General features: G+C 39.4%; 1 protein-coding gene across 1 annotated transcript in view; it reads right to left on the bottom strand.

The window, feature by feature from the left end:
- Positions 1-14626, bottom strand: part of LOC105743093 (NACHT, LRR and PYD domains-containing protein 1-like) — a 105932-nt gene that overhangs the window by 69981 nt on the left and 21325 nt on the right. The window contains exons 5-9 of the mRNA XM_023723411.1: positions 8906-9076; positions 6551-6721; positions 5801-5890; positions 3659-3747; positions 2926-3025 (exon numbers count right to left, since the gene is read on the bottom strand). Of these exons, the coding sequence (XP_023579179.1) occupies positions 2926-3025; positions 3659-3747; positions 5801-5890; positions 6551-6721; positions 8906-9076 (621 nt within the window). The remainder of the gene's footprint in view (positions 1-2925; positions 3026-3658; positions 3748-5800; positions 5891-6550; positions 6722-8905; positions 9077-14626) is intronic.

Genomic DNA, 14626 nt, shown 5'->3' with positions numbered 1-14626 from the left:
ACATATCAATACTTGATGAAAAATACCTGTTCCATATTATGCCTAAGATGTTTGATATGCAGACAGATAGTGAGGTTAAGCTTAACAGCCTAAGTTGTATTTTAATAGCAATAAGCTTCTCTTCTGGATGGTTATCAACCTAAGTCTGCAGACCAAAATTAGAGAAAAAGGAGGGCTACAAGGAAACCAACCTTTTGGCCCTAACCTTCTAAGGTCAATTAAGACTCAGGACATATGAGAACTTGTACTGTAACGTCATATAACTCGGTCCCCAATTTTCTGATCAAGGAGATTATGGGGTCAAAGAGGAAACTGATCGATGATGTAGAGTGTGCCTAAGAAGAGTCACATGGAGAGAAAACATTCTCTCAGGCTTTCACAGTGAGCACATTGACCAAGCAATGGCCATGACTCATCCACATGGCTGACACTGACAAAGTTTCTACAATCTGAGGTACAGGATCTCAGGATAAATCCTAAGTGGATTTCACTGACCTTATCAGACCCAAAAGCTACAACTCTTGTTGCATAGGTCCTGTTTTACCTTGGTCTTAACCATCCAGAAGAAAAGTATAAACATGAAATATAAAAAATAAAGCCATGCTGTTATAGTGAGCTGTGAGGGACTCAGGCCATCAATTTGTGACATTGCATGTGAAGCAGAACACCCAATTCTATTGTGGGCTGCTGGACTCTTTTGGAATGTTTTCCTGAGTTTACACACCTATAATATTCAAATAACGGAACTTAGCAAAAAAAGGTATACAGATGAATGTTCATTTTGTATCTGTGTATTGAGAGTTTTTGGATAGATATATAGTTACATTCTCTTAATGAATAGAATGATTTGTTCTAATGGTGTTTGTAAATAGGATGTCAGGTCCGCATCTTGTACAGCAATTAACCACTGAGAAGAATGTATGCAGTGTTAGTTATTGAAACTGTTCTACCAATTTGATTTGAAACTGTCTCATTGCTATTTGTTTATCAATAAAATTATGGCAAACAAAAAAGAAAATGTGGGCTAAGGAGATAGCTCAGCAGTCTAAAGCACCTGCTTAGGAAGCTTAGGAAAAAGTGCATGAACCGCAGTTCAATCCTTATCCCCACATGCCACACAAGCCCCGCCACCGTGGAGTGCTGAACTGGCCACAAAAAATTAAAAAAAAACATAAAAAGTAAAGCAATCTTGTGAAGAAATGGAAGTAGTAGACTTTTGCACAGTATTCCACCAAACAACATCGTAACATCTTATGGAAGAAAGAATAGCTATCATCAAGAGTTAACCCATAACTAATGCTGGAGAGGGTGTGGATAAAAAGGAACTCTTCTCCACTGTCATTGGGAGTGTAGCGTGGTGCCACTGTAATGGAAATAATATGTAGATTCCTCAAGGAGCTAGGATTGTAGGTCCCATTCATGCCAGCTACTCCACTCCTAAGTGTTTTTTCAAAAGAGGTGAAATCATCATATCACAGCAATATATGTGTGCCCATGTTTATAGCAGTGCAAGTTATCATAGCTAAATCATAGAAACAACCAAAATGCCCACCAATTGAGGAATGGATTAAAAAGATGTGGCATTTTTACACAATGGAGTATTATTCAGTTCTAAAAATTATAAATCCAAGGATTTTGTTGATAAATGCACGTAACTGGAGTCTATATTTGTAAGTGAAATAAATCAGATGCATTTGTGCATAGTATTATCTCCTTAGTGTGAGAACCTGAAAGAATACTTAAATTCTGAATGGTATGATAGTGTGAAATGGAAAGAATTTGTTCAATGAGAAGGAAAAACTGGGATGAGAAAAAGGACAAGTGAAAAAGGAAAAAATGATGTATTTATGTATATGTGCTGAATATTTTGGATAATTTTACTGCTGATTTCTGGTCTTTTAAAAGGATCAGCTAGTGCTTAATTTTTTTTCTCTTTTATTCTTATTGTTTTTAATTTCTTACACCTTTTTTGCAATTTTTTTTGTTTTTTCTTTAAAACAATATTTGGTAAACTGAATAACTGATTGGAAGAGAACATCATTCAATATAATTAATAACCATTGTTGAATTCCTAAAAAAATACAATGTGTATATTAGACAGAAGATTCTTGATTATGATTGTAGACATATATCATTTATGGGACTATGTACACTTGGAGAGAAGTTCGCCATATGCATTTCAGTTTTCTCAGCTTCTAGTAGAATATTTAGCATGTAGCGGCTATTATCAAACCAGAATCATATAGATTAAAAGAGATTTAAATGATGTTTAAGTGACACAAACCAAATACACAAATACAGCCATCAGTGGACTTTCTTTGCAATGGAGTTAGAACAAATCACTAGGAAGGAAGAACATATTCTAGGCAACCAAATGAATTAGCACCGGGTTTAGATGGTATAAAAGCCATACTACCAGCCTTGTTAGATGTCACAAGACTGTATGGTTATGGGCAAAATTTCGTTTTTTTTTTTTTTTTTTTTCCGTACCAGGGATCAAACAGGAACTTGCACTTGCTAGGCAAGGGTTTACACCACTGAGCTATCTCCATGGCCCCAAAAGTTCTTTATTTTAAATTTTTCAAGTGCATGAATAAACATTTAAGTATAAAGTCACTCACTGGCTTAGATTCACAATGCTGTAACCATTTGAAAGCAGGAAGAAAGAGAATATTTTAAACAAAAATCGCAAAATTGTCCCTGAAGCTGGGTAATAGGATATAGAAGTTTATAGCATTTTCTATTTCTATGTATATTTGAAGTTTTTATTAATAAAAATATTTTCCTTAATAAATAGTTAATATCCTCTACTGCTTTGGCAAAGGAAAGGGATCCAGAGGGGAGTAGGTGGAGAGCTCTCTGTGGGGACCTGAAGTAGGGATGAGGAAGGGGTCCATGCTAGGGTAGGCAGAGCCCCTCACTCACCGGTATAAGCCCCTTTCTTTGTCAACCACCTCTGTAGCCACAGGCCCCATGGGACCTTGGAAGTCATTTTCAGTGCCTAGAGGCTCAATGTGATGGGTTCCTGAGAAGGCATGAGAAAAAAGTTAGATGGGCTCCACCTATGGTCCCTGGGGAAGCCTCCCTCTAGAGCAGGCAAGGAAATGATCAGCTCATTGTTGTACTGCCTGATTGTCCCTGACCCTTTCTATTGGCTCACAGTGGGGTTCTTCCTATTAACCTGCCCAGCTATGACAAGGAAGGTGACAGCAGCCTCTGTCACTGATCTTGGTTATTCCTGTTATCTGATGAAGTATATTCTACTGTGCCCTAAACTACCCTATACCTATCTCCTCCACCCACTGGATAGGAAGTGCCTCCATCCCCGTGGGCATGTTAAGGCTATCTCAAAAACTGAACAAGCTGACAGGGATGCAAAAGGAATTCCAAGGCTTCAGCAGGCAGAGTGGGAGAACAGGCCTTGATGCTGCATCTGGCGTATACTATGGATCCTGGACGGGGAGAGTACTAATCCCTGCAGCTGAAAGACAGGGATATAGAAAATTCCTTTAGGTTCTAGGAGTGGATGGTGTTGTGTGGAGAAAGGCAGTCTAGGTGAAGAATCTACCCCATCCTATAACAGTGGAAGGGAATGGCATCACTCATCAAACAGTTATGCTCCCTCACCATGTTGTTTCCATCTGGCCCCTTGAGGTACCTGACTGTGATCTCTGCTGGAGTGATGATGTGCTATTATCGATTATTCTTCCATCTTGGTCCTCAGGAGAATCCATCACACTTCGGTTCCTATATAAGTAGATATTTATTTTCTTTCTGAACCCAGACAAAGGTAGAGCTGCCTACATGACATACTACTTCAAATACTCCTTGCCAGAATGTGAATGCAGGCCCTGCTTTCTTACATGGATCCTACCTGTGTGAATGGCCCTCACTCATCCATGCATCTGCCTCAGTCAGAATTGGGGTATCAGTCTGACTCTTGCCTTGTTGCTATATCTCAGTGATGTCTCCCAAAGTTCATGCACTGGGGAACTAGTGTCTGGTGCATCAGTGTTAGGAGCTGGGAACTCCCGAGAGTGATGAGATCTTGAGGGATCAAGAAGAGCTTAATATCACAATCACAGGGATGAGTTTGGGATGGTGAGAATAGGGTTGTTATCAAAATAATTTCATACCATGATTTCCCTGTTATGTGAATTCTCTGGCTCTTCTTCCTTTTGTCATAGGAAGGCCACAAGAAATGCCTCTTGAAGTGTAAGCCCCTCACCCTTGTGTATCCCAGCCTCAAAAACTGTAAGAAACAATAACTTTTAAAAGAAGAAATGATATACTCTGAGGTAATGTTATGGCAAGACAAAACATTCACATATGCTCACCCTACAGCTGCACACCTTCAAAACCCTTCCCAAAGTGCTGTACTTTCTATTCTCTCCTTTTCACTTGCACAGCCTCCAACCTACTCTCCAGTCCTGGTATCTGCCTGAATGCCTGGAACATCCTCCTAAAGATTTCCTGCTTCTACTTGGGTCCTTCCTGCCCTATTCTACATAGAGGAGCTGATTTTAAAATATGAATCCAGCACATTATTTCACCACTGATCCCCATAATACTTCTCCACTGCTTCTGGAGAAAACACAAAGCTCTTACCATTATGACACTGTGTCATGATCCTTGCAACCCTCACCCAACATGCTCAGTACTTCAAGAGCAGTGGTTCCCAAACGCTGTGTTCTTAGGAAACACCTGGACTACTTGTCACAACACACATTTATTGGAAAAACTGGAATTCATCCCCAGAGATTCTGTTTCATCAGGTCTGATTGTGGTCTGACAATTGCTTTCCTCTGTAAAGGTGATGCTGCTGTGGGCCTTGGACCATATTTTGAATAGTGCTGCTCCATATACAAGGCTTACTCCTGTTCCTACAAGGAAACTCAGATTTTTTCTTCTTCTGAACCTTTCCCTCTTTCTGGAATTGGCAAGTTTACCTTTCCAATCTTTCAGAGCACAGCTCAGTTTATTTGAGTAATGTCAAACAGGGACATCAGTACTTGCATACCAACCATGGGTGCTATTTTGCACAGTTGGAGAATTTATTCCTGAAATACTGCTGGATTGAATCTTGGAGTTTAAATAATGTCTGCCTTGTACTTTCCTGTGTTCTTATATCCTCAAATACCTGCCGCAACATTGATATACAGGGAATGCTTGCTCAGCAAATTGATAACTCCCTCTAAGTCTAGAACCCCTTTATTTTCCATGTCAGGTGAGGCATAGTAGCCAGGAACTGGAAGAAAGCTGTATTTCACTTTCATGGTCCTAAACAAGTCAAGCTAAGAGCACCTGGGGGCTGCAGTTCATGTCTTGGGAATGGGAGATGGGGTCTTCTGCACTGGAGTCCCTCTAAAGCCCAGTTTATGTTGACATCTGTGTGTGGATGGATATGTGGATGATGATGTTGGTGTGATGGACATTGTTCTTGGCAAAGGTCTTTCTGGATCTTTGTTTTTGTCTTTTCTTGTATTCACCATTTGCATTGTCTCAAACCTTCTTTGTTAATTGAAGGAACCAGTTCTAGAGGCCACTGCTTTTAATACTGTGCTGAGGCTAGAGGATTCACTCACTCACTCACTCACTCGCTCGCTCGCTCACACACTCATATATGCTTGATCCAATGGAAATTTTTTGAGACAGGCAATAAAATAATTTAAATAAACATCCTATCTCCCATTGGCTATTCTAATTTTTTGGTTTATCTTTCACACCACAAGACTCTTCTCATTCCTCAGCCCTTCACTGAACCTGAGTTGGCCGTGGGCATTCCAAGCCTGGCACTTACCACCTGCTGCAGATTTGCAAGTGATGCTTCTCTTCTTTTAGGGCATTTAGTTCCTTGCTCAATTCTTCATTTTGAAAGGTTTGGTCCAGACTGAAAGCACAAAGGTAAGGTCCAGCTTGTCAGCATATTCTTGTGTTTCATAGCTCTCAGTAGAGCTTAGAACACATGTGTTTAGCGACACATAATCAGTGTTCCCATCTCTTTTCCACTAGAAAGTCAGCTGAGGAAGGCAGAGCCTGTATGTTTTTAACTATCACATCTTTAGGTCTTGGATGGGGAGAACAGAAATCATGCTTTCAATGAATAAATAAATGAATGAATGAATGATGAGCACCTTATGGTAGTGTTAACCTCAGAGGCCCTCATAGCGTGCACCTCACTAGTAAATTGCATTCCATCATGTTCTTATTTTTCTTACATTATTTTCTCTTTTTGCCTTTTGCAATGTTGGACATTTTATCCAGGACCTTGTGGTTGGTAGGCAAGTGCTCTAGAACTGAGCTACATCTTATTTTCATCTGTTTATTTTCATTATTATCAATAAGTGGCTATGATATTCCCATTACATGGGGGAGGAAACTAAGTCTTGTAAGACAGTGACTAACTCAAGTCACACTATAAGTGACATGGCTAGGAAATGGCCTGCCATATTAGGTATTTATGTGTCTATTTTCTATCCCTATCACATCAGTTAACACTCAACTTCCACCCTTGTCCTGTCCTTGTTCAGGAGGGCCCCTCTGTCTTTACCACAGAAGTGTGAGTCGGCAGTTGGGGTGCCTGAGTCCTTCAAAGAGCTGCTGCACACCGTGGGTGCTCAGGTCATTCTGTTGTAAGTCCAGCTCCATCAGGCTGGGGTTGCTGCTGAGCAGAGAGGCCAGGTTCTTGCAACACCTGGATGTGAGGCCACAGTTGACCAGCCTGCAGGAGAGAAACACAGGACCTCGCTGTCACTATTGTGGGGGGTCCACTGTCACTGCTCTGGGTAACTGAGGCCTGCTTGCTGTAGTATTTGAGAGAGAGAGAGAGAGAGAGAGAGAGAGAGAGAGAGAGAGAGAGAGAGAGAGAGATATCTTCCTGACTTGCAGTAAAATGAGACATTTTAGTTTTTGTCTTGCAACCAGAACTCCTGAAGGATGCAGCCTATCTCTCTCCATGTGGGATCCACATAAATCCTGCCAATGAATCATGTCAAACTTATGTGCATTATTCACTCCAGTCTCATGTTATACCTAGGTTAACTGTTAACCATAGTTATACTGGCACGTAAAGAGAATGAGCAGACATAGATAGGATCCTCTTGTAAATGCCAATATTAAGGATGTCTAAATGAAGGTGAAAAAATGACTGAGTTTCCAATATAAGAACAAAAATTGAGGAGAGTATGATAGATTAAACAGGAATTGAAAGCCTATCCTGGCCTCTCCAGAACATATTAGTGTCTGACTTATGTACTGTCCCAGACCAGGCCCCTATCATTCACCCTGCATGCTGCTCTGAGCAATGCTGAGCCCTGTAGTTGCCTTCTTATAACTGGGTGGATAATTCCATGTTTACTAGATGAAGCCACAATGGAATCAAAATAGGGGTTATTGTTCTGCTACTACCAGGCCCAAAGAGGATTTGAGCTCCATCATATTCAGGACAGACTGAGTCCTCACTGAACAGCAAAAACAGACTAATGATGAACCCATATACTAAAATTCCATGCTGTCAATAAAAAGTATGAATCAATTTTGTAGGTACTGATATGGCATCATCCCTGAATGCATTTTAAATGATTACACAAGCAGCAGGATAATTTCATGGTATACTTTTGTTTATTCAGGAAATGGCTGAGTGTGTGCTATGAGTTGTATACACACAGGTTTTCTCTGAGGGAGTGCTCTCTGGGGTCAACAGCTCTCAATGTCTCAGCCCAACCTCTGTCAACTTTGGTACTTTCAGCTCCCAGAAGAACCTTTAGGATCTGAAATCAGACTAAGTGGGGTAGCACATCACTGGAAAATGCAAAATTGGACTTTGTTGTCAGATCTTGCTCAAATCCTGCTATGGAAATTGGGGAAGTGATTTAATGATTGACTCGTATGTGTTGTCCACAGATGAAATATGGATTCAACATTATGGCAGATTTCTTAACCTTCCAATGATTGATGACCCCTAAATTTAGAAAGTTATCCCAGGTGGCTTCCCTTCCTGCCCTCCCCTTTTAGTCACCCAACTCTTTGCTTAGGATTATTCAGTGGAGAAACAGGCAATGGCTCTTGAAGGAGATTACCTGGCCTTGAGAAGAGGGATGGTAGCACAAATAGAAAAAGAACAGATGTGCTCTCCCCATGATTGAGCAGAAACAAAAAGGAGACCTGATGGTGGGCTCTCTGAGTGAGTGCACAGGATGTCAGGGGTGAGGTCCAAGGAGACTAGGGAGAGGTGAATATTCCACTCTTGTTTTTCCTTAAAGTGAGGCATGGCTGTGTTCCTCAGGTGAAGATACCAGAAGAAGATTGAATTTAGTAGACAGAAGTGAGTTTAGCTTTTTATGGCTAAGTCCCTACCAAACAGGAGGACCTCTTGCTATGGTGACCATGTCCAGTGAGGATAAGAATCAGAGCAGTAACTCCTCTGAGTACTTTACTCATTTAGTCATTACAACCATGTTATGAAGTTGACATTTTACAGTCCCCCTCTGTGGTATATTGTGACAATGGCCACAATCATCATCCCCTCATCCTGACTGACACCTATGCCACTTATTTGTACCCACCCATCAAAAGCCAGAATTTGTTTCTCTATCCCTAGAACCTGGACTTGGCCATCATGGAATCTGTCGTATAAACAATGGGACAAAACAGGAGACTCAACATAAACTTTAGAACTTGCACCTTGTGACCCAGCTTTTCTCCCTGCATTTGAGCCTTGAGGCCATCTACATCAGGGTAGGTACAGGTGAGCTTCATCTGGAATACCCACAGTGCACAGGTCCTCTACATTCCTCCTCAGCCCCAAAGGGGATTGACCTTCTCTCTGACCTGTTCCCCAGGCTGCCACTTTGTCCACCTCCCCACAATTACTAAAAGGCAGTGTCAATGGAAGAGGATCAATTACTGCAGTCGTTGAAGCTTGGACTGTGGACTTCCCAATGTCTGGCAAAGGTGCCGGGCCCCAGAATCTGTTATCATGTTGAAGCTCAGGTCCAGGTTGATCAGCCTGTGGTTGGTGCTGATGCTAATGGCAAGGTCCTTGCAGCCCTCAGCAGTGAGACTACAGCTCGCCAACCTGCAACAGACACACAATTCATGACCTTGAGTATATCTATCACCTTAAGGTTCAAAAAACACCCATACAACTACTGAGCACCCGCTGTTGGCCACACCTTTATAAGCCATGTAGAACTTAATAAGCCCCGCTCATCTCCAGAGTTCCAGAAATACATGCGCTACTGTGGGGATAGGGAAGACACATTTAATAGCAAGTCAGTTTGTAAAAATCAAAATCCTACAATGACCAGTGTAGTTGTCACTCACAGCCAGTTCTTTAAGGCCTATAATCGAAGCTTGATGATTACTGCTGCCAACACGCATTTGTAGATAATTTTACCTTCGAATTTCATTTTGGAAGCAGAACCTCAGTTAGTATGAACTTATCTTAGCCCACTTCCCTTCATCTGCCACCCATTGCCCTTTCTTTTGATGTCATTGTCTCCACCCAGTCTCTTCTTCAGCCCAGTGACCACTTTTCCTGCTGTACCAGGTCAGTATCAGGATCATACGTGAGAAGGGTCAAGGTGGACTGCCTAGCACCCTGGCACATGTGATGATTTAATGAGGGAAATTCTCTCACCTATTGCTGCTCTGGATACATCCTGCATCCTGACAACACAGGTGGGGGTTTATTCTTTTTTCTGCCTCAGATTGGGTATTTAGGGTCATGGGAGCTGTCTGGCTTAACTTGCCCATCTCTTATGAGGCACAATCCCAAATGGACATAGTTCCATTTGAGAGGGGAAACCAAACATTTAGTGCATTTGTACATAACCTGAGTGGTGGGCAATGGCCCCAGACAGCTGCAAGGGTCTGAATATACCCTATTAGTATTCTTGCCTAAGAAGTTCAGCATTAAATATAAAATAGATATTATCATCACGGCTTGAGAGAAAACATTATAAATGAAAGAAAAGAAGCATTGTAGCTAAGTATCATTCACAACAGTTTTATTTTGATTGGGCAACAAGGATACTGCAATTTCATTTTGTACCATGTTTTTTCCCCATAATTTTACTGAGAAACAAATAGCAATGAAATGGTTTCAAATTAAATTAGTAGATCAGTTTCAATAATTAACACATTGCATACTGTCTTCTTAGTGGTTATTTGCTGTACAAGATGCAGCATGACATTCTATTTATAAACACTATTAGAACAAATCCCTCTATTCATTGAATTAAGAGAATGTAGCTGTATATCTATCCTAACCATTTTGAATACAAGATACAAAATAGTCATTCATTTGTATCCCTTTTTTTGTTTAGTTCTGTCATTTAAATGTTATAGGTGTGTTAACTCAGCAAAATATTCCAAAATAGTCCAGTAGTCCATAATAGCATTGGGTCTTTCACATGACTGGCAATGTCAGAAGTTGTTGACCTGAGTCCCTTACAGCTCAACATAACAGCATGGCTTTACTTCTTATACTTTGTTTGTATACTTCTCTACTGGATGGTTAAGACCCAGATAAAGCAAGACCTATGCAAGAAGAATTGTAGCTTTTGTACCTGATAAAGTCAGTCAAGTCCCATCAGGATTTATCCTGAGACCATGGACATCAGTTTGTAGATCCTTTGTCAGTGTCAGCCATGTGGATGAGTCACGACCATTGCTTGACCTCTTTGCTCTCTGTGAAAGCCTGAGAAAATGCTTTCTCTCCATGTGACTCTCCTTAGCCACACTCTATATCAATGATAACTTTCCTCTTTGGCCCCATAATCACCTTGATCAGAAAATTTGGGACACTACTGTGTTACATGATGTTACAGTACAAGTTCTCATATGTCCTGAGTCTTAATTGATCTTGAAAGGCTAGGGCCAAAATGTTGGTTTTTCTTGCAGCCCTCCTTTTTCTCTAATTTTGTTTTGCAAACTTAGGTTGTTAACCTTCCAGAAGAGCTTATTTTTATTACCATACAAGCTAGGCTGTTGAGCTTAACCTCACTATCTGTCTGAATATCAAACAACTTAGGCATAACATGGAACAGGTATTTTTCATTAAGTATTGATATGATAAACTTTAAGTCCCTACAGAATATGACAAAAAAACTTAAAAAATTAAAATATGTTTAAAAATATGAATAAAGAATTAAATATATTTACACATAAGTTTAGAAATCTAACCATATACAGCATTGTAGCAGGACAGTCCTGTAACACTCCTTTTCCTGTCTCCTGCCTTCATTCACCACCAACTTCCTTTTTAAACAATTGTCTGAGAGACAACATGGCGGCAATCAGTGTGTCATGACAAGCAGCACGTATTCAGAAGACCAGAATGACAGGCACTCTAAGCATGAACCTACTATTACAAATTGCCATCTTCAGTGCAGTTGCTTAGTTCACAGGTTTTAGTATATACAGTTAGACAGTGTGAGATTCCTTCCAATTAACTGCTAGATTCAAAAATCTTCTGAAGATTCTCAGGATCATTGCCTTACCCATAATGTATATAGAACTTTATGGCTTTGCCTCTGCCATGTTTCCTAGCTCTTCTTCTTGCTCTCTCTTCATCATCTAGTACTCAAGACCTTGCTTTCCTTTTACTTGTGTTATGTATTTCTATTTGTACTTCTTCTTTTGAGTTCTTATACTCAAGAGAGTACACAATATTTACACATGTGTGTCTGGTTTATTTCACTTATGAGTATATCTTCAAGAAGCATCCACTTAAATATGAAGGCATCGAGTTTATCATTCTTTATAGCTGAGTAATATTCCATTGTATAAAAATATCATATCTTTTCATCCATTCATCAGGTGACAGGCATCTTGGTTGTCTCCAAGATGTGGCCATCACAAATTGTGCTGCTGTAAACATAGGCACACATATATCACTATGATATGATGTTTTCAGATCCTTCAGGAAAATTTCCAGTAGAGGAATACCTGGTTTAAATGGGATTTCCAGTCCTAGTTTCCTAAGGTGTCTCTACAATGATTTCCATAGTGGTTGCACCAGTCTACATTCCCACCAACAGTGCAGAAGGGCTCCTTTTCCCCACAGCCTCTCCACCATTTGTTGTTGGTTGATTTCTTTATGATAGCCATTCTTTCTGGGTAGAGATGGTATCTCATTGTTGTTTTAATTTGCATTTCAGAGTTGGGTAGTGATGTGAAACATTTTTTCATATATTTATGCGCTTCTTTATTTTCGTCCTCTGAGAAGTGCATAGTCATCTTGGATGCCAATTTCTGGACTGTGTCCTTAAATTTTGAGGCTGTTTAGTGTTTTTTAGTTCTTTATAAATTCTAGAGAGCAGACCTTTGCCTGAGTACTTATTTGTCAAGATTTTTTCAGAATTTGTGGGTTGTCTTTTCACTTTGTTGGCAATTTCTTTTGATGTGCAAAAAGACCTCAATAAGAGGAGGGACCAGTCATGAATTCTTTCATATGTTACCCATGCGATGTGATTTTTGTTCATGAACTCTTTGGATACCCTTATCTCTTCAAGTGTTCTTCCTACTCTCTTCTAGGAGATTTAGTTTTTCCATTTTAATATTTAGATCTTTAAAACATTTTGACTTTAGTTTAGTGTATGGTGATAGACCTGGGTCAAGTTTTAGTTTTCATTATGTAGAGAGCCAGTGTTTCCAGCACCATTTGTTAAAGAGGCTATCTTTCTTCCAGTAAATATGTTTGGCCCCTTTGTCAAAGATAAGGTGGATGAGTGTGTTTGTAGAGGCTTCAGCATCTTCTAATCTATTCCATTGATCCTCAAGTCTATTTTATTGCCAATACCATGCTGATGTTATCATAGTAGCTTTGTAGTATAATTTCAAGTCAGGAATTGCAATACCTCCTGCCTTCTCTTTGTTGGCCAGGATTTCCTTTGCCATTCTTGGTCTTTTCTGGATCCAGATTAATTTTAGGAAAAATTTCTCTAGTCTGTGAGGTATGTTGATGGTAGTTTGACAGGGATTGCATTAAATTCGTATAGTAATTTTGGGAGGATGGCTGTCTTCAGAATGTTGGTTCTTCCTATCCAAGAGCATGGAATATCTCTTCATTTTCTGAAATCCTCTTTGATCTCTTTTTTAAGAGTACTGTAATTTTCCTTGATAAGATCTTTGACTTCTTTAGATTAAATCCAAGGTATTTCATTTTCCTCAGTGCCATTGAAAAAGGTATTTTTTTTCTATAATTTCCCTCACATTGTGTTTGTTATCTTTGTAGAGGAATGTTATTGACTTTTGGGTATTGACTTTGTATCCTGCTATGCTCCTGAATTTGTGTATTAATTCTCATAGTTTCTTGTTAGATTTTTTTGTGTCTTCCAAGTAAAGTATTATGTCCTCTGAAAAAATAATAATTTAGCTTCTTCTTTAACTATTCTTATTCCTTTTATTTCTGTCTCTTTTTAATGCCTCTAGCTAATGGTTCCAGAGCTATATTCAATAGGATTGGTGATAAACAACATCCTTGTCTTGTTCCGGATGTGAAAGTAAAACATTTCAGTGTTTCCCCATTTAGAATAATGTTATCTATTGAGTTGTCATAGATGGCTTTTTTACACTAAAGTATAGGCCATCTATTCCAATTATTTGTGGGACTTTGAACGTGAATGAGTGTTGGACTTTATCAAAAGAATTTTTTGTATCAATTGAGATTACCATGTGGTTTTTAGATTTGGCTCTATTGATATTGTATTACATTTATAGGTTTGCATATATTGAATCATCCTTGCATCCCTAGGATGAATCCTCCCTGGTTGTGGTATATGATCTTCTTGATGATTTGCTGTATTCTATTTGATAGGATTTTCTTGAGGATTTTTGCATCTATGTTCTTAAGGGAGATTGGCCTGCAGTTCTCATCTTTAGTTGTGAATTTCCCTAGTTTTGGTATCAGTATAATACTTAGCTCCAAGAATGATTTTGAGAGGATTGCATCCTTTTCAATTTCATTGAAGAGTTTGAGGAGTATAGGGATTATATCTTCTGTAAATTTCTTGTATAATTCAGCTGTGAATCCATCAGGACATGGACTTTTCTTTGTTGGTCTGTTTTTATTACATTTCCTTTTTCATTGGCTGTTATCAGGCTTTTGAGGGTGGTTATATCTTTTTGATTCAATTTTGGTGTTTTACCTTTCTAAGAATCTGCCCATTTCATCTGTGTCTTCTATTCTGTGAGACTAGGAATTCTCAAAGCAGCTATACAGAATCTTCCGAATTTCCTCTGGGTGTGTGGTGATTGCACACTTTTCATTCCATGTTGCCTGTATTTGAATTTTTTCTCTCTTCCTTTTGATGAGGTTAGCTAGGGCCTTAGTGATTTTATTTAACATTTCAAAGAATCAGCTGTTTGTTTCGTTAATTCTTTGTACTGTTTTCTTTCTCTCAATTGAATTCATTTTTCCTCTAATTTTAATGACTTTTTCCTGACTTCGAGCTCTGTATTTGGTTTGCTCTTCCTTTTCTAGTCATTGGAGTGCAGCATTAGGGTGTTTATTTGTTTGCATTCTGTTTTCCAGTTGTGTAGTTCACAGCTATAAAGTTCCCTCTGAGAACTGCGTTCATTCTATCCCATAAATTCCGATAAGTTGTGCTTGAATTTTCAT

This window comes from Octodon degus, unplaced genomic scaffold, assembly GCF_000260255.1.
Source record: "Octodon degus isolate 3935 unplaced genomic scaffold, OctDeg1.0 scaffold00098, whole genome shotgun sequence".
NCBI lineage: Eukaryota > Metazoa > Chordata > Mammalia > Rodentia > Octodontidae > Octodon > Octodon degus.
Note: the sequence above shows the minus strand (reverse complement) of the source record. Positions and strands in the feature narration are given on the sequence as shown.